At 33.4% G+C, this 23,810-nt stretch overlaps 2 protein-coding genes across 2 annotated transcripts; both read left to right on the top strand.

The window, feature by feature from the left end:
• The first annotated feature begins 410 nt into the window (after positions 1–410).
• LOC137811761 (monolignol oxidoreductase AtBBE-like 13) lies at positions 411–2,382 on the top strand. The gene has a single exon (XM_068613596.2). It carries the CDS (start codon positions 545–547, stop codon positions 2,123–2,125), a length of 1,581 nt encoding a protein of 526 aa, XP_068469697.1. The 5' UTR covers positions 411–544; the 3' UTR covers positions 2,126–2,382.
• A 14,966-nt stretch (positions 2,383–17,348) lies between these two features.
• On the top strand, positions 17,349–19,130 carry LOC137811760 (monolignol oxidoreductase AtBBE-like 13). The gene has a single exon (XM_068613595.2). It carries the CDS (start codon positions 17,397–17,399, stop codon positions 18,996–18,998), a length of 1,602 nt encoding a protein of 533 aa, XP_068469696.1. The 5' UTR covers positions 17,349–17,396; the 3' UTR covers positions 18,999–19,130.
• The last annotated feature ends 4,680 nt before the right edge of the window (positions 19,131–23,810 follow it).

Below are 23,810 nucleotides of genomic sequence, written 5' to 3'. Positions count from 1 at the left end.
ATGAAATATTATTATCTCTAATCGATCATATCTCCAACGTTATTCACACAAACATTAACAAATTCGTGTGGCCATTCATTGCTTACCCTTGCACATGACTAATGACTAAAGGGGTTATGGCGCTCTCTTTTATGGGATGAAGCAAAGTCGTCATTGTCAGATTTTTTTGTATATGGAAATGGTCGATGTTCTTCAAATCAAAAGAAAATGAAAAAGTGTGTGTTCCGCATTGTCATAATTAGAATTAGAACATTCACCCCAAATCAATGCCACTACTTTTCATCCATATGACGTATGTCTTAGCTAAACTATCCTTCTGTATAACACGCCACTTAAACACGTATGATGTATCACATTCATTTAATTTAATGTAAATAAGTGAAGTGTAGAATTCAGAAAATATTGAATGTAAATTTAATAAATAGATATCCGTAGTCTTAGATTTTGGTATCCGTGCTACACACCATTATGGCACACAATAGCTCCATTATATATTGAGCTTCGGTGACACACTTCTAGTCACAAAACACAGAACACAAAAACCATGGTGTCACCAATCATACCCTTGTCACTTTTAGTCCTCCTTTTATCAGTTTCAATGGCTAATTCAGCTTCATTTCAAGAGAGTTTTGTCCAATGTCTCCACTTGACACAGTCTGAATTTGCTTCATCAATTTACACTCCAAGCAACCCTTCATTCACCAGCCTCCTTAATTCCTCCGCACAGAATCTAAGGCTTTTGGTGCCTTCAGCACCAAAACCTGAGTTAATATTCACACCCTCCGATGATTCCCATGTCCAAGCAGCGGTAATTTGCTCCAAGAAACTTGGGATACACTTTATTGTGCGAAGTGGAGGCCATGACTATGAGGGAGTCTCGTATGTTTCTGAAATTGAGAGCCCCTTCATAATTGTTGACTTGGTCAAGCTCCGTGGCATCAATGTTGATATAAAAAGCAACACTGCTTGGGTTCAAGCTGGTGCCACAAATGGGGAACTGTACTACAGAATATATGAGAAGAGTTCAGTTCATGGTTTCCCTGCAGGCCTTTGCACAAGCTTAGGTATTGGAGGGCACATTACAGGAGGAGCATATGGAGCCATGATGAGAAAGTTTGGCCTTGGGGTGGATAATGTCCTAGATGCCAAAATTGTTGATGCCAATGGAAGAATTCTTGACAGGGAAGCCATGGGGGAAGATCTATTTTGGGCAATAAGAGGAGGTGGAGGTGGAAGCTTTGGCATCCTTCTCTGGTGGAAGGTAAAACTGGTTCCTGTGCCACCAACTGTGACAGTTTTTACAGTTACCAAGAGCCTTGAGCAAGGAGCAACCAAGATTCTTCAGAGATGGCAGGAAGTGGCTCCCTATATTGATGAAAACCTCTTCATCAGAGTCATCATTCAGCCATTCAGAGCTGGAAATAATACTCAGAGAACTATCATAACTTCTTACAATGCTCTCTTCCTTGGTGGGGCCAGTACACTCCTCCAAGTCATGAAGACAAGCTTCCCTGAGTTGGGTTTGACAAGAAAGGATTGCTTGGAAACTAGCTGGATCAAATCTGTGCTCTATATCGCAGGCTTTCCGAGTAACACCCCTCCTCAAGTACTGCTTAAAGGAAAGCCAACGTTCAAGAACTTCTTCAAGGCCAAATCAGATTTTGTGAGAGAACCTATACCAGAAATCGGGCTTCAAGGTCTGTGGCAAAGGTTGCTGATAGAAGATGCCCCCTTGATGATTTGGAACCCGTACGGTGGAAGGATGAGCCAGGTTTCAGAATCTGACACCCCATTTCCTCACAGAAATGGAACATTGTACAAAATTCAGTACCTGAGTGCGTGGCAAGAGGGAGACAAGAATGTTGCGAAACACATAGATTGGATAAGGAAACTTTACAGCTACATGGGTCCTTATGTTTCCACCTCGCCAAGGGAAGCATATGTGAATTACCGAGATCTTGATTTGGGAGTAAACACCAAGAATAGCACAAACTACATTCAAGCAAGTTCTTGGGGCTATAGGTATTTCAAGAACAACTTCGAGAGGTTGGTAAAAGTTAAGACCAAAGTGGATCCTGAAAACGTCTTCAGGCATGAACAAAGTATCCCACCACTTCCAATCTAGTAAAGGCAAGGAATGGGAAAAAAAGGCACTGTGATATGCTACAATTTCTAGACTGGTATCTATAAATTTGTGAAGGGGTTAATAACTTAATATGCAAGTTTAGAGCAAGGAGGTACAATACAATTAAATTATATTGGTTACTTCAGAATATTATGTATGAGTGACTGAAGTGTTGTTTCCCCTAAACATGATTATCAAGTGTATCACTTCAAAAATAAATTCTTGAATATGGACAACGAATTTCTTTCACCGTGCCAGATATTTTTGTTCACTCTATTCATTAATATCCAAAATTTTGGCGACAGCAAGAACTCACCCTAAGCTTCAAATTTCTAAAACCAATGAACCTTACAGTTTTGATTTTGGGCACCAGTGAACAATTATTTGGTTAGATTTAGGCTTCGTCTCAATTTTTTTGTTTGTTTTAGAAGCTGTTTTCTAAAGCATTTCTATCTACACAATTGATTAGTCAATTTATCATCTAAATTCTATCAAGTTTTAAAACTGTTTCCAAATTAAATGTTTCAAGAACAGAAGTATAGAAATAGCACGAAGAGCTCATTTGTTTTTGTTCAAGTATCATGTTGAAGTGATCAGGAACAAACATTCAGAAAGAAAAATAAAAAAGAATTGACAACTTTAGTTCTTACACAAAATTTAAAGGAACACTACCACTACAAAAAAAAAAAAATTTTTATTCGGGTTATTTTTAATGATTTTGGTGCTTTTAATCCCATTAAGTATGTTAGACGCGGTTTGCTTTTTCTCTAAAAGATTCAACGTCGCTAATAGATTACTGACGGTTTTTACGAACTCCAGAAAAATAATTATTTTTCGACGATTTTTTGAAACCCTCGTTACTCTCGGTGGTTTGGAAACTGACATTATTCCCGACGGTTTTCAAACTCACGTTATTTCCAGCGGTTTTCAAAATCTCACTACTTTTAGGAGGTGCATGTATAAAAAAGTAGGTGTCAAATAATAAAAATGTTGAAACAAAATAGCTCATTGGTGTTCTCAAACCCTGTGTTCTTCTACCACCTAACACTAATACACTACTGTGCTTCAACTTTTTTTATTTACTTTCTAGGATTTCGTAATACTATATAGGTATAATTTCGTATTAATACAAAATAATTATATTAATATAAGAAATACATATTACTTACTAATTCATTTATCTTATTTATTAAGATCCATTTAGTGACTGGTGTTAGAATAATAAACATAAAAGGTTTAGGTTTGATTCTTATTATAAAAAAGTAAATTCATTATATTGATAATTTTTATCAAACAAAATTTATGAAAATAAACAATGATATCATCTAAAAATTTAGATAATGTTTTCTTTTTCAGCCAAAAATAAACAATGTTAAAAATTTAGACAATGTTTTCTTTTTCAGCCAATGCATATTTACTTACATCTAAAATGGAACCTATTCTACATTGACCAGAATTCTAATACAACTATGAATTTCTTTAAAAAAATTAAAATTGTAATACTATTTATATATTGTGTGCACTTGATGTGTCTATTACATTTAGTTATATATGCTCTTCAAATTATATATGCTCTTCAAATGGAATTATTGGGTAAACTCACCACCAATCTGGTTGATTTGAATGTGTCCTAATTTCTTCAATAATGGACAAACTTGAACAGTTAGTTAGTTTCTTTTAGTAACAAATAATAATTAAAAATTGTTAAATGAATGTGTTGCTTGACGTGTGATGTGCACATTCCATATAGACAACAAAATAGAATCAATAAGGGCAAACACCTTTCCAATATTGTAACTTGTCTCAAATTGGAACCATATATATATACTTTTTATTTCTACAATTGGAATCGTATAATGCAAATACTTAACCATGGTCATGACAATGATACCTTAAACTTTCCAAATGAAAATGGGAACAAAAGCTGTTACATTAAATAAATTATTAAATAGTTTATTTCAGATGTAGCAGTGTTGTACAATCTAAAATTTCGAGGAGACTAGTCATATGATAAAAAAGTTCATCAGCATTCAATTGTTGTCATAAAGACTTGGGAAATAGAAACTTGAAAACAATAAAGGGATACAATCTAAAGATGAGATATGTTCACCATTTTCAAAGCCAAAGCAAAATTCTCGAGCAAAATAAACATGGGCCAGATTTATCCAAACATCAGGCATTTGGACACAAACACTACCACTGACAACTTCTTGAACCTACAAAAAATTAATGATGTAACTCACGGATAAAAGTTTAAGCTCACTATAGTCCAAGGTTTAGCACACATATAACAACTTGTGTAAAGATATCTTTTGACACATCAAAATGACATTTCTCTCCTAACACTACCACAACACCATTGGCAACACAAAAATTAGAAGAATGTTGAATCAAAACCTACAAATATTTTGAAAATAAAATACATATCAAATAACATAATTTCCACTAGTAGGACAATATAAAAATTATACATGTAAAGAATAGGAAAAATATGACACTTCAGAAAAATGTTATTAAAGAAGTGTTGAATCAAGGTAATCTTTGGACATACTACATGTTAATAAATTGCATCTTTTCCTAATAGAGAGATATACATACTCATCCACATACAAGCTATAGTTGGAAGTAACAAGTGCACTTATAATATAGTATTTAATTGTATTACATGATAAAATAGGATAAACTTATGGATAAGTTTATTCAAAAACCAAAATTTGTATATATGGATAACATGTAGAACCTACAAACTACATTCTCTATAACAATGTTGTTAAATAGCCATTATAGTAACACTATATTCTCATTATTGAATAATAAAGTGAATACTTCCCCCTTCTAAATTCAACTATCCAACAACTATTATGTTGAGAAAAATGAACGACATATAAGTTACAACTAAAAAAAGTTAAGCTTGTATTCTTTAGTCTTAAAGCATGGACAACACAAAAGCATACAACAAAAATGCAAATATCTGGTTGATTATATTTCTATGCATCTGGTGCTTAAGCTGCTCCAAACTGATTCTAATTGGTTTTATTTCTATGCATGTCAAGTGTATGAAATGCTATTACTAATGGAAATGTTATAATTAATGAAAATGCAAATATATGTTTACAAATCAAAAGTTAAGAAATAACAATGCAAAAAATAACTTTTATTCTCATAGATAGTAAGAAAGATGAAAAGACCTACGTACAAAGTTCTTTGGCCTTTTTCAAATGAGTAGCCTCTAGCTTAGAATTTTTCTTTTCATTGCAAACTACTACAAAATAGTGACGGTATCATTCAACATATATCAGAAAAATAAAACATTTTTTACTCTTTTCTAATTAGCTTCTCCAAAAAAGCACTTGTATGAGAAAAAAAAAATCAAATTAGTTTCTCCATAAAATTACCTAAGTTTAGCTTTTGGTGAAACTTATTTATTTTTGCTACTTATTTTCCCTCTTATAAGTGCTTAATAAGAAGTTTATCTAAACAAACCCCTCACTGGATTGGTTCAAACTGTGAACATGAAAATAACAGTAATTTATTCAACCGGAAAAAATCAATTCAAGTCAGAAAAAAACAAAAGTAAAAGTAAAAGGAAAATCTTGATTGGGAATACAACAATATTCTTTATGATGTCTATATTTATAATGAGGAGGTGGAGGAGGAATCAAAGATATACGTAGTGCAAAATATTTTTTTTAAGTTAGAAAAAGTTATCAAATTTGGGGATTTAGTGCAATTTATCCAAATATAAGATTATTTTTCTCAACTGACTCCACTAAAATTGATGACTAAACCACAAATAAAAAAAAACAGAGAAATCTTTTGAGTAAATAGAAACTTATTCTATTTGAAAATAGGATGTAGAAGTTCTAACTCCTTAATTACTTTGTAGGGTGTGAAGAGACAAAAGAGAGTGAAATGTAGAAAAAGAGTGAAATTTGGAGGGATGGGGATGGTTGTTGAGTTTATGACTCTCACAACAATGTATTAGTTCACCGCATAAAAAACATTAGACATTCCATCTTTTGAAACCATGATGTTATTTGACTACAATAGTTTTATGCTCTTTCTAAACATCTTTCTCCTACTTAATTTATTTATTTTATTTCAAACTCAAGATTGTTAATCTATTTCTAATTTTCAACCCATCGAATTTGTTTGGTGCTATTAGTACGTAGGAAAATTGTTTAAGTTTTAGACAATTGTAAGTTTTACACAACTTTCACTGTATATGTTAATAGGTTTCTATATTAGGAGTTGGTACTTCTTGTATAATAAATTTCTAAAAACAATTTTAGTTCATTACATCTTGAATTCTGTTAGATGCGAAAACTCCTAAAATATATTGTCTTTATTAGGAAGATTCTCAGTAAACAAATGAAATGTATGAACAGTACACCGAGTCAATGTTCTTATTGCAAATAGGAGAAATGATATTATCATATGAATACTTTGACAAGTTAAAATACTTATCTGAACAATATGTTTTTCACTAGACAAATGCATACTTTATATATATATATATATATATATACGGAAAAAAACTAGATAAGCAATATAACTACACTTTGTATATTTGCATAAAATGAAAACTTTCTCAAGATAGAGGATGTTTTCTAGACTTCGATAAAAACTCATATTTATTTTAACATTCAAAATTTAACCTAAGTTTATTTATCTTTGATCGAATTATTTTTACTTTTAATTTTGTTATGGATATTTTCTAATCAATTAAGCTAGAGATTAGTTATGTCTTTCCCGATGCAATTGTTCCTCGCATTATCAATTTTCATGTTTAGGGATATAGATTGAATATGATTTTTCCATATTTATTATTTGTCAATAAAAAAAGAAAAATATGATTTTCCCACTAAATTAATAAATTTTTATTTAACATTATTAAAAATTACTATGAAATAGTAGGTTTATTACTAGCATTTTTTTTATCAGCAATAAGGATTGAATGGTTCAACCCTTATACATAGGAATCAATTTATCTTTCTCTGTTCTCCCAAACCATCAAAATGAGAGAGTAAAAAATAATCTACCACTATAAATCACGTACAATCTCAAAACAAACTCATTACAATCTCACTGCAACCATAACAAGGGGCAAGATAGAACAACAGACCTTAGCCACCAACCCAACAGTCCACAAAAACCAACAACCATCAAAATAGAGATACCTATCACCCTAAACTGGATCATGCCAATTAAATCGATTTCAAACACGATAAAGGAGCAAGACACCAGTCAGAAAAGGAAAAGCAAGCTGAGGGTATTTTAGAAGTTACCCATAACCAAGCCTTCAATTGAGCCAAAGTGAAGATTTCATAATGATCCACCACACCTCCTTTAAAAATAACCTTGTTCCTATGACACCAAATCTCTCTAACCATCGAGATCCACACACTTCCCAGCACAAAGTTAAATGGCTTTATAACATTACAAAATTGCAAGAAGTGAGCGAAAGGATCAATGGAAGCGGCCGACGACACTCCTAACCACGCGGAACATTGACCCCAAACGAGCCAGTCAATTATACAGTCAAAGAGTAAATGACTAGTAGATTCCTCCTTCAACCTGCAAAAACAGCAAACTAAAACGTCAATCGTCACCCCTCGCCGTGCTAAGTTGACTTTAGTAGCAATCTTGTTTTCCAACACCCTCCATGCCAGAACCTGGGTCGCAGGCAAAGCCTTAATACTCCAGAAAAAGTTGTACAATTTTGACAAATCCCCTCACTGTGTCCCCTTAAAACACTATAAGCCGATTTAACCGAGAATTCAGTAGACTTACCATCCCTCCAAACCCACGAGTCATCAATATCCGGAATAATACTCAAACCTCTAATTTCTTCAAAAAGTTGGCCTACCTAGGACTTCTCCCATTCAAATAAATTTCTTCTCCACCCAAACTTCCAGTTCCACTCTCCTTCTTCCTAGACCCCACAACATTCCAACAACTTATCTTTATCCCCGCAAAGAGAGAACAACCTCGGGAATTTGTTTTTCAACTCTAAATTGCCCACCCATTTATCTTCCCAAAACCTAATTTCCTTCCCATTACCGACTTTCCATCTGAATCGGTTGTCAAACTCTCTCCCCCATTCCTCCATCGACCAAATCGCCTTTAGCTCCCGCCACCAAAGGGACCCCATCGTTTTTTATCTTGGCCCTTTCAAATTTCTCCAACCCCCATACTTGGATTCTACCACCTCCTTCCACAGACCACCTTTGGGAAAACCCAACCTCCAAATCCATTTTCCCAACAAAGCAATGTTGAAAAATTTAATATTAATAACCCCGAGACCACTAGTTCCACAGGGCTCACACACCTTCTCCCAAGAAGCCCACGCAATCTTTCGCCCACCTGACCTCCAACCCCACAGGAAATTCCTTTGGATTTTCACAATCTTCTTCACAACAATAGCTGGGATTTTAAACAAAGACATATAAAACAAAGGGATAACAAAGACAACAAATTTAATCAGACAAATCCTTCCTGCCATCGAAATAATTCTGCCTTTCCATCTTCCCAGTCTTTCCTTTATCTTCTCAACCACCCCGTCCCAAAATGCTTCCTTCTTGTGACATCCCCCAACAGGCAACCCAAGATACTTGAAAGGATAATTCATCACTTCACAGTTAAACATTTTTGCGAAACAACTGATCGTGCAAGTATCAACCCCCACACCTCCAATACTACTCTTCAGAAAGTTCACCTTTAGACCTGAAGCCAGCTCAAAGCAATTCAGAATAGATTTTAAACAGAAAACACTTTTGGCTGTTGCTTTGCAGAAGCATATTAACTTTAACTTTATTCCTCCCAACCTCCACACTCTCCACCCAGTCGAACATGACAACATTCCTTACCACTCCTGCTAAACCTTCAGCTACAATAAGGAAAAGAAACGGAGCCAAAGGATCACCCTGTCTCAAACCCTTTGAAGGAACGAATTCCTTAGTCGGACTGCCGTTAACCAACACAGATACCGTTGCAGACTCCAGACAAGATTTAATCCAAGCAATCCATTGTTCACAAAAACCTAATCTTTCAAGCATATAACTGATGAAATCCCACCTTACCGAATCATAAGTCTTCTCATAATCCACTTTGAAAAATAAGCAGCTCTTCTTCCTCCTTTTTGCCTCCTCTAAGACTTCATTGGTCACCAACACACTATCCAAGATTCCCCTACTAGCAAGAAACGCAGACTGTCTCGAGTCAATGATTTTACTCATCACCTTTTTAAGCCTCAGAGATAGCAACTTCGATATGATCTTATATAGACATCCTACCAGAGAAATAGGTATAAAATCACATAAATTTTGTGGATTCTCCAGCTTAGGGACCAAACACACGAACGACGCATTTGTCCCCCCTAGGCCATTTTCCGACTCTAGCAAAATATTTTACGGCCAGCAGGATACCATCCCTAATAAACTCCCAACAAAACTTGATGAGCCCAAAGTTAAATCCATACGGACCAGGACTTTTCGAGCTTTCACAATCCCAAACAGCCTCCTTGACTTCCTCTTCGGAGAAAGTACTGACCAACATCTCATTATCAACAACAGAGATAGAATTGAAAGGCACATTATCCAACCTGACTTGAAGCCCATCAACACCTTCAAATTTGGCCTTGAAGAAGTCCCTGACCTTACCTTTAACCACCTCCTTATCTTCACTCCAAAGACCATCAACTACCAGTCCATTAATTTCGTTTCTCGCCCTCCTCCATTTAACAGTCGAATGAAAAAACTTTGAATTAAGGTCACCATTTTTTAACCACTTAAGGCGAGCTTTCTGATGAATAATTGTTTCTTGTCTAAAAGCATTTTCATTTTGTTCTGCTAGCAAAGACCTCCTCTCCACTCTGCCTTCCTCATCTAAGACACCAGCATCATCTCGAGCATCAAAATCCTCAATTTTCTTTTTTAAAATCTCCCCTTTCAAATTAACATCTCCGAACACGTCTCTGTTCCATACTTTTAAATCGGATTTTAGCTTCTTCAATTTTTCTTTGAACACAAACAAACCTCTACCATAAACTTCATAACTAAGCCATTTACTTCGAACAAAATCCCTGAACCTGCTATCTTTTTGCCAAACATCCAGACTACGAAAAGGTTTCGGACCCCAATCTGGACAGGAGTCTTTAATTACCAAAGCACAGTGATCTGAAACAGATCTACTAAGTACGATCTGCTTACTATTCGGCCACTCCTCCATCCATTCCTTAGAGACAAGGACTCTATCAATTCTACTTTTAGCAGTACCATTCGGTTTCTACCAAGTGAATTTTCGACCAACCATCGGAATGTCCATTAATTCAGCCTTTTCAATAAACTCATTAAAATCCCGCATTTCTCTATTATAATTCAAGCCCACAGCCAAACTTTTCCTCTCCTCCTTTGTTCTGATTGAGTTGAAGTCCCCTATTCCACACCAGATCCTGTTTAACTGACACGCTCTATGAGCATTAATCTCATCCCAAATCGCTTTCTTTTCCTTCAGAGAACCTGAGTTATAAACATTCACAATAGTTACTCTTACTCCGTCACCAACCTTCTATACTCCTTCAATAATCGAGAAATTATTCCCATTAACAGAACTTAATAATTGGAAACAACTCCTTCTCCATAAAGTAATAATCCCACCTGCATTATTCATAGCCCCATTTTCAATCTAGTCTATTTTATTAGAACCCCACATATTGAAGCAATTCTCTTCTCCGAACTTAGAACACTTAGTCTCCTCAATACACACCATTCCTACCTGTTCTTTGAAAATCAACTCCTTTAGATATCTTCTTTTGTTACTTCCTCCTAACCCCCTCACATTCAAACTAATTATTTTCATCATCAGACACTACACTCTCCTTCCTTTTGAGCAACATGTTATCTCTGTCCCGAGCTTCCAAGGCTTGCAGATCTTTTACTACCACTTCTTCCTTCCCAGTAAACGAAAATCCCAGATCTTTTCCCATGTTCCAAATTTTTTGGGCTTCCGATTCCTTATTTTCCAGCCAATAACGATTATTACAGTTCCTTACATCATTGTCAAAAATAGAAGAGACAACAGTTTCTAACCTTTTACCCGCCAGCAAATACGGAGCGACTTTCTTTCTCATATTCTTAAGGCTGGTTCTAGAAAATGTCTTGCCAAGTCTTTTTCCACCTGCTGCCTCCGCCGAAAACACCATCTCAATCGCCCCTACTGACCCCTTCCCGACATTCCTATTAATGCCGTCAAAATCTCCTCCGTCCGCCGCTTCAGCCAAGCCACCCACCGTCGGCGAACCACCCATAGACTCGTCGTAACCGAATCCTCTTCCGCCGGTGACCTCGAGCCCTTCGTCTCTGTAAACGGGCGCCGCTGCCACCTCGTCACACAGCGACGCACCCAGAAGGTGCCCAAATGGCGTCGTCACTGTTGTCGTTGACGTAACTAAAACAGTGTCGCCGTCAAATAAAACTAAGTTGCCCTTAACTCCATCACCTTCTCCTCCAATGTACGAAAACAGGAACTCATTCACATCTTCATCATCAGTGACTAAATAGCGTGCCTCCGAACTCCCTTCAGACAGCTGCCCCCATTCCATGCACTTACTGCAACCAAGCTGAGAAAAACGATGACACATATCTTCTTCAAAGGTGATCCGACACCGATAATCATTGATATTATACTTTTTACCACATTTGCATTCACGCCCGCTAGAATCTTGATCCGTAATCTAGCAAACTCAAGAATCTCTCGTGCCTCTGTTGCCTCATCCACCTCAATAAACTTTCCTACTAACGCCCCAATAAGTTCAAAGCATTGTCTATTCCAAAACATTAATGATAAACCCCTAATTCGAATCCAAGCAACTTTACCAGAGATGGAGAAAGAATTATCCCAAGGGACAAGAGAATCAAAGATATCCCCAAACCACTCTTTGTTATCATCAATGACCTTCGCGACAGAAGTCTTACCATCACCAGCCAGCAGCATAAAATTCTCCCCAAGATAGCTAAGATTTAACAAACCATAACCACCCACCACAACACTCTCCTTAACTGCCTGAAAATTAGACAGTTCCGAGAACCTCCCAATAAAACAACTCTCGAGCCACAATGATGGCTCCACCTCAACCTTAAAACAAGGTATAGCAACTTCGAGCTCCTTCTGTTCACCATCACTCTTTTTTCCTTGAGGCAAACTCACACTCCCAGTCATAACCACTTCTGCGAATGAACGGTGCATCTCCTTCTGGCTCCAAACTTTTTTAGAGTCCTCCACCCTCCGGTTCTGATTACGCGCTTCCTTTGGCTGTTCTTTCTTACGGTATCTGGCTATGTTCACACGTAATTTCCATAACCCAATCCAAATAGCATCCAACCTTCTTTCTAACTCGCAAACATCTCTCACCCCTTGGAACCTCACAAACCCGAAGCGTTGTTTTCTATAATTAAGTTTTTTGGGTATGAAAACATCCAGAACTCTACCCCATCTTTGGAAAATATTCCAAAGCTCCTTTTCTTCATGACCAGGCGGAATATTAGTGAAGAAAAACGAAGTATCAGCCATGGAGACAACCTTACCTTTCCCTCTCTCTCTAACTTCTCTCTAATAAATATGGTGTTAGCTTTGGCTCGTGGGACGAACAAAATGGCAAAGAATGCTATTACTAGCATTAATAATAATTATTAAAAACTACTAAAATATAAATAAAATTTATTAAAGTGAAAACACTTTATATAAATTACACACAAATATATGTATGAGAAATATACAAAAATGGTTTGCATAACTTTATTATATTATTTAATTAATAGTGTGGAATAAAATAATATATTCTCCCACTTTAATATATATGGCATTCAGCATCTTGGAATACTTTAATAAAGTTGGTGATTTTTATCTTAAAATAGTAGGTGCAATAGATTATCATACATAAATTATTGACCACCAAACATGCTGTCTACTACGCGCTGACGCCATTTAAGGATGTGCCGCCACTCATTGATTATTTTTTGAACTTTTTCCAGATTAATGAATTTTATTAGCAAGGGAAGAAAGATATATCTTGAATAATTTCAATATTTCTATAACTATTTCAATAAATTAAATAAACACAGTATCAATTTCATTTTGTCAAACATTATCCAGTTTGCTTCCTTTTGTATCTTCTCTTTTATCGAAAAGCTCTTAAATCCTTTTAGACATTATTGACTCATATAATTTGATGATTAAATGTGGAATTGAACATTGATTACTTTTACATTTTAAAATAAATTTACGTGAAAATGAGTATAAAATGTTTTTTTCTCTGAAAAAAACTACGCCATAAGAAGATAATACAGTTGAAGGATAAGGATGATTCGCGAAAGAGAGCAAAGAGCAGATTTGAGATTCCCGACAGCTTCATTCATAGCATGCTTAAATTAAATTATTTGGTAGTTACAGGTCACCTTTTTTGCTTTTCACCTTTATTATATATTCTTTTAGAATTGTGAATTCCAATAAATCCACGCTTGAAATATTCTTTTCTAGTTATAGATATTTTTTTGCCTTTATTTTTGTTTATTAAAATTATGAATTTAAATAAATTCATTACAACACTTTTTATTTTAATGTTTGAATATCCGGTCTTTGTGATAGATCGACCGGTTAAATACACATTATAGTTTAATAGTTAAGATAGTTGTAAAAACTTTCTGAGAATCAAAAATACGTTCCACTAAATCTGAGTAACCTCTATAAAAAAAAGTTAACATTGATATATGATAGATTTAGTCCATTATAACATAGGGTCCATAATCAAACATTATAAATAAACCATCTACAAAGAAATAAAGTACGTTTTGATTCAGTTTTTAATATACACTTCAAATACTAAGTACTTACCCGACCGAGCACCAGTGAATTCAGGAAGGAGATAATGTTGAAGAGTACGATATAATCACCGACATCTCAGTAGTTATATACAATCAATTTCAAACATTATATAGATCTACTTTATTTATAGAAGTACACTTACATTCTCTTTGTGATTGGTTTTATTATTAACAAATATATTAAGGTGAATAAGATTATATTATTTGTTGTGCTTACGAAATGATTATATTTTGTTTAACTAAAATTAGAATTAGAAAAAATATAATATTAAATATTAAAGTTGTATATGTTGTTTACGTAATTTCAAAATTTGCATTATATGTATCTGTCATATTGTCACTGAATAAGATTCTACAATATTTCAAACCAAATATTCTATATAAATCTAGTTATTAACTTATATATTACTAATGTGTATAAAACTTTTAGAACCTATTTTAAGTTTTTATGATATTTAAAATCATTTTAAAGTTTAAATTTAATCTTGTGAGTATTTAAAACTGAAATGATAAACTTGGTATAAAGACAGATACTATGAAAGTCAATATAGATCATAAAGTATGTGAAATGATGGTAAAAAAATGAAAAATAAAATGTTGATATTTTGCTAATAATATATATGTAATGTTGGACTTAATTGAAATTTCGAAAGCACTTTCAATAATCAAAATGATAGGAAGTGATTAAATTCAGTTACTAAATTCAATATGATATGTTGTGACCTCATAATTCTTGAAAAATGTAAAAAATAACTTTATTTTATTTTATTTTTACTTGTCATCCAAATATGCAACTTCAACTATTTTGTGAATAGATACGTACCACATTGATGGATAACATGTCAAGTATGTAGAAGTGTTAACTTAAAAAAATTTCTTTTAATGGTAGAACTAAATAGAGCAGATTTTTTTTTTTATATATATATTTAGAGACTTTAAGAACTTTTTCATCATTATACATTTTTCGAAGGGAGGAAGAAAAGTGGAGAGTGTAACATTTAGACGAATTTAATCATTTATCTTATGGATTGATGAATTAGGAAAAACATTTATTGAATGACACTCTTTGAAGGTTATGTTTAATATATGAGAAGTTATAGTTACAAAAGAAAAACATTTTATGTTAGATTATTTAAAGAAGGTAATGAAAAATAATTTATATTAATTTTATCCTAATATAATGTTGAATATCTTAATAGAGATCAAATCAAATTATGGTATATAAATACATGTTGAATATCTTAATAGAGATAAAATTAAATTATGGTATATAAATAGAGTGCGAACATAATAATTTTACAAGCAATTTTTTAAGGTTACTTAGATATAATTTAATTTGTGTCACACATTATTAGACTCTTCTTAGATCATCCACAAATATTTAATCTCAAGCTCGATATGTTCATTTGCGTAAAGTAGTGTGTTGAAGATATCACATTGACTATCACTTAAAAAAAATAGTTTTGAAATGTTGAATTAAGTATAAATCCAATTGTTAAGAATTACTATATGGTTTTATACAACTAATGTTATCCTTTTTTTTCTCCTCTAATTTAAATTTGTGTAATAAAGATAAAATATAATTTTCTCTTTCAAACTTAGACATGTCATATTTATAGGGTTCCTCTGATGAGAATCCTCCTTCTTAATGTTCATTAGATAGTTATAAGTACTGGAAAAAGGGCCAGAGGTGTAGGATACTAGAAAAAAAATGAGTTTCGAAATCCAAATATTTAGTTGTTTCTCGACTTCTCAAAATTTCAATAACAAAATTACCATTTACGTTAATTTTAATAGACATATCAAAGAGTGTCCTATAATTGACATACTCATTGCCAAGAGAACGACTTATGACCAACATATTCGTCGTCTAATAGACAATTTGTTATTATCTGACACTTAGAGCTTGTACTTTTCTAACACTTAACTTTAATATGAGGTGCTTCCTTCACTATGTACTTGGTTGAACAAAAACCAACCTCTCAATTTGAGACATAAAATTATTAAACATATTTTATATTATTTTTTTCATTTTTCTCTCTTCGTAATATATATAATATGAAAAATTTTATTTACTCTATTATAACATGCTAAAATATTAAAGTGAATTTTTTATTGAGTGCTAATATGTGACAATCCTGTTTGGTACAGAAGCTTGATGCAATATATCTGATTGTATATTCAATGTTTGGTGTTGGTGGTCTTGATCTTAAAAATTGATTGTACATATTACTGCTGCCAAAAGTCTGGGTAGAGTATATTCAAAGTTTGGTGTTGGTGGTCTTGTTTTTTAAAATTTAATTGTATATGTTTCTGCTGTCAAAAATCTGGTTAGAAACCTGTTATTTAAGTTGGGTTATGCTTTATTATCATGTGCTGGCTGAGAGGTATGCAAGGTCTGAGTTTTCTGGGACAATTATGCTAGAATAATACAAGATGATTTGGGGGTGAATGATGGGAAAAACATATGTGTGGAACCAACACAATCACGAATCAACCGCAGAAAATAAACAACACAGAATTTAACGTGATTCGGTCGTCAATATGCAACCTACGTTCACGGCAATTAATTAGGTTTTTATTCTGTTTGTTATAATTTTATTACAAACACAAAGATCTCTTAAATAGAGATTATAGAGGAAACACAATAATTAAATCACTCACTAAAACATGGTGTTTAGTCAGTCTAACCTAATTATTCTTGACTTCACACTCCACACACCAACGTTTCACTATTGGACTTGTTGAGTCTCAGTTTACTCTTTTTTGAGTTTTGTATGTGAAAATTGGGAAAGCCTTTAGAGAGTAAGGATTGTATTTGTTTAACCAATCTTATGTGTAAAGATTAGAATATTTCTTAAATAATTCGTTTTTATTTTATTTATTTTTTATCAAAGAAAAATGTGATAATTCTGTTAAAATTAGTAAATCCTACAAAATAATTTTGAAATTGCATTTTCGTGTGGTTAGTCGACAAAGTAGAATTTTTCGATTTTATTTCACTTTATTTTAATTGTTCTATATCATTTCACTTCCTTTAGCGAATCAATCACTTCAAAAAAGTCACTGCAATCATACCCTAAGGGTTAGATATTGTGGAATATTCGGTACACATGGTAGTGGGAAGAAGAAAAAACTGCAGATAGGAAAAATATTGATATCGCATAATAATCTTGGGTGTGAAATGTTTTGGGTTCAATATTGAAGATTAATTCCACTTTGTCGTCACTATTTTCCATCTAAAATGAAACAGCCATTCACATGACGTTGGACTTAGCTCAAGTACACGTATGGCCGCTGGAAAGTAGCATTACCAAGAAGCAATCAGTGTATTTATATTACTCAAACTAAACCTTTTATTTGTACACAGGAGAAAGGTGAAACCAAAGAACATGCAGTTTCTCTGGTCCACTGTTGCAAGTTTTGTAGTTCTACTATCAATTTCACTCACCACTTCAGTTCCAATTGAAGAAGCTTTCAACCATTGCCTAACACTCCATTCTCAAACTCATAACCAATTTTCCTCTTCAATCTACACTTCTACCAATGCTTCCTTCACTTCCATCCTTGAGTCCACTGCCCAAAATCTAAGGTACTTGTTGCCCTCAGTGCCAAAACCAGATTTCATATTCACCGCACTTGATGACTCTCAAGTCCAAGCAGCAGTGCTTTGTGCAAAACAACTTCGTATTCACATGAGAGTGCGAAGTGGTGGACATGACTATGAAGGGCTCTCTTATGCTTCCCTTATTGAGAAGCCATTCATGGTCCTCGACTTGGCCAAAATTCGTGCAGTCAATGTTGATATTGAACACAACACGGCTTGGATCCAGGCTGGGGCCACTATTGGTGAAGTTTATTACAGAATTTCAGAGAAAAGTTCAGTCCATGGGTTCCCTGCAGGGCTTTGCACAACCTTGGGAATTGGAGGGCACATCACAGGAGGTGCATATGGTTCCATGATGAGAAAGTATGGTCTTGGTGTTGACCATGTTCTAGATGCTAAAATTGTTGATGCTAATGGGAGGGTTCTTGATAGAGCAGCCATGGGGGAGGACCTATTTTGGGCAATAAGAGGAGGTGGTGGAGGCAGCTTTGGAGTTATTCTGTGGTGGAAGATCAAGCTGGTTCCTGTGCCGCAAACTGTGACTGTTTTCACAGTGACTAAGACCCTTGAACAAGGAGGGAACAAGCTTCTTCATAGATGGCAGAGAGTGGCTCCAAAGATTGATGAAGATCTCTTCATCAGAGTGATCATTCAGCCAGGGAATAGCAGTGTTCCTGGAAAGAGAACAGTAACCACCTCTTACAATGCTCTCTTTCTTGGTGGTGCTGATAGGCTTCTCCGAGTGATGAAACATGGTTTTCCTGAGTTGGGTTTGACAAGAAAAGATTGTGTGGAGACTAGCTGGATCAAATCTGTGCTCTACATTGCTGGCTACCCTGATGGATCAGCCCCAGAAGTTTTGCTCCAAGGGAAGTCCACAACAAAGGCTCACTTCAAAGCCAAATCAGACTTTGTAAGGGAAGTAATACCAGAGAAGTCCCTGAATTCCCTATGGGAAATTTTTCTGCAGGAAGATGGACCCCTAATGATTTGGAACCCCTATGGAGGCATGATGAGCAGGATTGCAGAATCTGCCACTCCTTTCCCTCACAGAAAGGGAGTTCTCTACAAAATTCAGTATGTAACTGGATGGATTGATGGAGAAAAGAGTATGGCAAAGCACATGAACTGGATGAGGAAATTTTATTTCTACACGGCTCCCTATGTTTCTAAGTATCCAAGGGAAACATATGTGAATTATAGAGACTTGGATATAGGCATGAACCAGAAGAATAACACCAGTTTTTTTCAGGCTTTTTCATGGGGTTATAGGTATTTCAAGGGTAACTTCAACAGGTTAGTGAAGGTGAAAACTAAAGTTGATCCATCTAATTTCTTTAGGCATGAACAAAGTATCCCTCCTCTGCCAACTGGTAAGAAAGGGTAGAAGGCAGTAGCATAATAAGCTAGATCAAAGGAGTATGACAATGTATTATGGCTAGAATGCTAGATCAATATGAAAACTATGGTTAAATCTATTTTCAAGGATTATTTGCTAAAGAATAAACATTTCCATACATATATTTCTGTTCTTTATTTGAATCTTCTAAAATAATATGGAGCCTTCACAACTAAGTTGTTTGCCATTAGTTTCTTTTTCTTGTGTGTGATCATGGCAGTGTGTTGGGAATAGCATTGGAGACTCTTGAGTTTGGTATGATACTGAAGTAACTTCTCTCACATCTTATTTGTGGAAAAATAAGGTTTCTTTGAGATTCTAACCCTAAAAATAATTACTGTATAACTGTTTTTTTAAATAAAATATTATATTATAATAATTTATTTAGATGGCAAGTGAATTAATCTAAATGAATTAAGCTGGTGTCAATATAATGGAAATATATTATACACATTTGAGTAATTAAGACTTTTCTATTTATTTCAAATATGTCAACATAAGTGTCTTGTTAGTGAATCTTGAACAAATACTTGTTTGACTTAATTATGAAAAAAAAACACTTATTTAACATAAAAGGCTAGTTAGTGAGACTTGAACAAATACTTGTTTGACTTAGATATGGAAAAAACACTTATTTGACTTAAAATCAGGAACTATTGGACAACTTTTCATACCCTTGTTTTTTTTTTATTATTAACATTGTATATATTTGACTAAGAATAAAAAGAGTAACTATTAGTTACTGCTAGCTGTATTTATTTCTTTCTTTGTATAAACATTAATCAATAGCTTACATATAAAATATTTAAAACAATTCTAGGATAGTAAGCAGTTTTTAATTTGTAAATAATATAATGAGATCTACACTAATAGGGGTCAGTGGTGTGGTCTATATAAGACCTAGACCAAAAGCACAATATATCAAATAGATGTATAGCTATGTTATTTAGCAATGGGTTAATATATAAATTTAAAATATTAAAAAATAAAATTCTAATATATTTAGTTGTAATTTGACTAAAGTAAATTGTGAAAATGTAGAGCCTCAACAAATTTGCTACCTAACATGAATTTTAATAAAACAAATAAATTATTAATTTTGGGTCCTCCACTTATCAAGTGTTATGATTTAAGAAACAGTAGTGGGATGGTTTAAGGAGTAGTTAAATGATAAAATCATTTAATAAAATATGTATAACAACTGTGGATGATTTCCTTATCACCAGGAAGATAAAATGTTTTTTTATTATAAAAGTACTCTTGATGGAAGAAAAATGAGAACGTGATCTTTCAACAATAAAAAAAAATTATAAACTAGCTTTCATCTCGAATCTTTATTAATGTGGTCTATTAGATTTATCAAAACAAGTCTTCTAATTGAGGAGTAATGAGAATTTGTTTTTAAAACCTCGTAATACGATTGTGATTTCAAAAAACAAATAAAATTGATTGCAAAAGCATCAAGAAGAAACAAGTAATCCATGGCGAAAAGAGAAAGAAAAAGTACAGCGTGGAGAACCTTGGAAAATGAGAACGGAGAGAGAAAAAGAAAGAGTAAAGTAAATACTGAAAATGTATTTTATTATTGTATCGAAAAATGTTTACAAAGTTATATATAAAAGCAAAAACAAAGAGGAATGGGTTAAAAGAACATTACGCGCAGAGAAAAGAAAAAGGTTACGTGAAGTAAATTGGGCCCAACAATAAGATTTGAAGCTAGGATACTAGGTGCGAGGATTTTAGTTAGAATTTCTGTGATTTGCATGGTAGAAAGGTGATAAGTGTGAAATTTTAGTAATATTTCATATTAAAATATAGACATTTATGAGTATTAATTGTTAAAATAAGTATAAAATAACACTTAATTTATGAAACTATATCTTTTACATATTTGTGATTTTAATTTAAATAAAAACGATTTATTATCAAATTTGTGTTAATTTTAGGATTCTAAGAAAGACTGGAGATAACTGAGAAAAAAGAGAATATTCAAAGCTAAAAATGAAAAGTTGGAATGCACAAACATCACCAAAGCTGCCCCAAATTTGCAAAAAGCCAAAATGCCACCAATGGATCTCGCTCAAGCGAGCTCATTCTCGCTTGAGTGAGATTGCTCCAGTAACGTTGGGCCTTTTTACGTAAAACTTGCCCAAGTGAGTCCATTAGTGCCCAAGCGATAAATCACTTAAGCCCAAACAAATAAGGTTAAATAGGGGGCTTGAGGCACAACCCTAGATTGAGAGGAAAACACCAATGAGTGAATTGTAATCCAATTGAGAGAATAGAAGGGGTTAGAAACCTTAGAGGAGACAACCGCCAAGGAGAAACATCATGCTCTCCCTGCTTTTCTTCTTTTCTTGCTCTCCCTGGAATCTTCTTTTCTTGCTCTCCCTGCTTGTAACAACCATCATGTGTGGCTAATTCTACCTTTTGGGATTGAGAGTAATAAGTTCAAACTCTTATGTATTGAAGTGATATCTAAACATAATATTTTGTTATTGATTGATGATTGGTATTATTATTTTATTTGTAATGCTTGGTTTTCCATGATCTCAAAACTTAGATTTAACTGGAAAGTATTTTTAAGGTTCTGACCAAAACGATAATGCTTAAAATATTTAAATGCTAGGAATAAATTTAAAATGTTAATTGCTATCAACGTCTAATCTTAATGATAAGTTGTGTTGTATAAAAATGCGAAGAATCAATATTTAGGAAGCATCTTATTAATTTTATATGCAAAAAATCGATATAAATGATTTTTATACGAACATCAATATCAATCAAAGAACACAATATTGTCATGCTAATCAAAATACAAAAGAGTGAGAAAGATGAATCTCAATCCCTATTTTTCCAATTGAAACAATAAACTCTTTAACTTGTTTTCTTATTAATCATTGTCATCTTAACAAATCCCAACAAACTTTTATTATTCTGTTTTATATTTAGTGAATCTTTTATTTGATTATTCAATTGTTCCTTGTGGGTTCGATATTCGTCATTAGGGACAAATTATTACTTCTGAAAACATGATGCACTTGCCGTAAAAAGTCATCAAAGAGATAGGGAGCAATTTGAGGAGACCGACATTAAGTTTTTCTCTGACAATATGGCAATCGATTTCAATGTGTTTGGTTCTCTTGTGAAAAACCTGGTTGGAGAAAATTTGAATTGCTGATTGATTATCACAGTACAGAGTAGCTGGTGAAATGAAGAATGTAAGTTAACCATTGAAGCTCACAAGCAGTTGCTGCTAGAGCTCTACATTCTACTTCAGGGAAACTTTTCGAGATTGTTTGTTGCTTCTTGGACTTTAGAAGATAAGAGACTCACAAAAAAAATAAATAGAAAAACTAGTTATAGATTTTCGAGAGTCAAGATAAGTTGTCCAATCTGAATCACTATAAGCTTTTAAATGAATAAGACTATTGCTAGAAATAAATAGACCATAGTTAGGGTTGCTTTTAAGATACCTTAATAATCTGAAAGCAGCTTGTTGATGAAACTTGGTGGATGTAGAGACAAATTGACTGAGATTGTTAACGTTGAAGGCAATGTTAGGTCTAGTGTTTGTAAGGTAGATTAATCGTGCAATAAGTCTGCGGTATGCTGAGGTTTCATCTTTATTAAGTTGAATACCTTCAGTTGAAGAGAGACGGAAAGAATGAGTCATATGTGTAGGCATAGGCAAGGAGTCTTGCATACCCGTTTCATGAAGAAAATCTATAGTGTATTTTCGTTGACTGAGATGAATTCTTAACTATTGTGGGCTATCTTAAGGCCTAAGAAGTAGGTGATGTTTCCAAAATTCTTAATCTTGAAAGTTTGATCCAACATGTTGGTTATATATGAAGAATCTCAGCATGATCATTCACAATAAGCCCAATGTCATCCACATAAACAAGAATAACAACAATGTTAGTGTCATGATGTTTTGAGAATAAAGAATGATTAAATAAAGATAAAATGTAATTTTGTGAAATTAAGAAATTTGACAGCTTTTCATACCATTGTCTTCCAATTTGTCAAAGACCATAGAGAGATCGCTGAAGTTTACAAGCATTGTTGTTAGGAAGAAGAAGACCATGGGGAGGTTGAATGTAAACTTCTTCATGCAAGTCTCCATGTAGGAACGCATTATTACAAATTTTAATAAATTTTCCTCACAAATTATTGTAATTTTTTTTTAATTTAAACGACATCACTTTCTTCTAACTTCTCATAAATCCATCCCCTTAAATACTCACAAATCTTCATCCCTAATCCACCATGGAATGTAATATTTTTCTTCTTCTATTTTCCATCTATAAAAAAATTAATTATCCTTTAATGATTGTGGATTATTATTGTCCTGAAATATAATTGAGTGAGTATCATAATTTATTCAAATTTAATTTATTTATTTAAATGTAGTTCGTAATACCCTTTATAAAATAAATATGGTTAAAAAAATATACCAATTTTTATTATAAACTCATCAAGATTATATATGAAATTAATGATTATTATTTTGTAATTTTAAATTTAAATGTTTTTTTATCATTTAAAAAAATATAAATATTTTATATAAATTTTTAATATTTATTGGATTTTGACCTTCCGTCCATTCTCTTGAATCTTGACTATATAATCAATCAGTGAGTCATTTTCCATCTCACATCCTTCATTTCTTTTCCATAAGGTTAACAATGCTAATATTTGTGCTTGCAAATATTTAGGTAAAGTTTAAAATATCAACTAAAAATAGGAAAATTAGTCAAAATTATAAAAGAAATAAAAATAGTTAAAGTTATTAAA

This window comes from Phaseolus vulgaris, chromosome 2 (genome assembly GCF_051622355.1).
Source record: "Phaseolus vulgaris cultivar YP4 chromosome 2, ASM5162235v1, whole genome shotgun sequence".
Lineage (NCBI taxonomy): Eukaryota > Viridiplantae > Streptophyta > Magnoliopsida > Fabales > Fabaceae > Phaseolus > Phaseolus vulgaris.
Note: the sequence above shows the minus strand (reverse complement) of the source record. Positions and strands in the feature narration are given on the sequence as shown.

What these genes read in the sequence shown, in the direction of transcription:
- LOC137811760 (XM_068613595.2), top strand. Translation starts at nt 17,397, where the DNA reads ATGCAGTTTCTCTGGTCCACTGTTGCAAGTTTTGTAGTTCTACTATCA.
- LOC137811761 (XM_068613596.2), top strand. Translation starts at nt 545, where the DNA reads ATGGTGTCACCAATCATACCCTTGTCACTTTTAGTCCTCCTTTTATCA.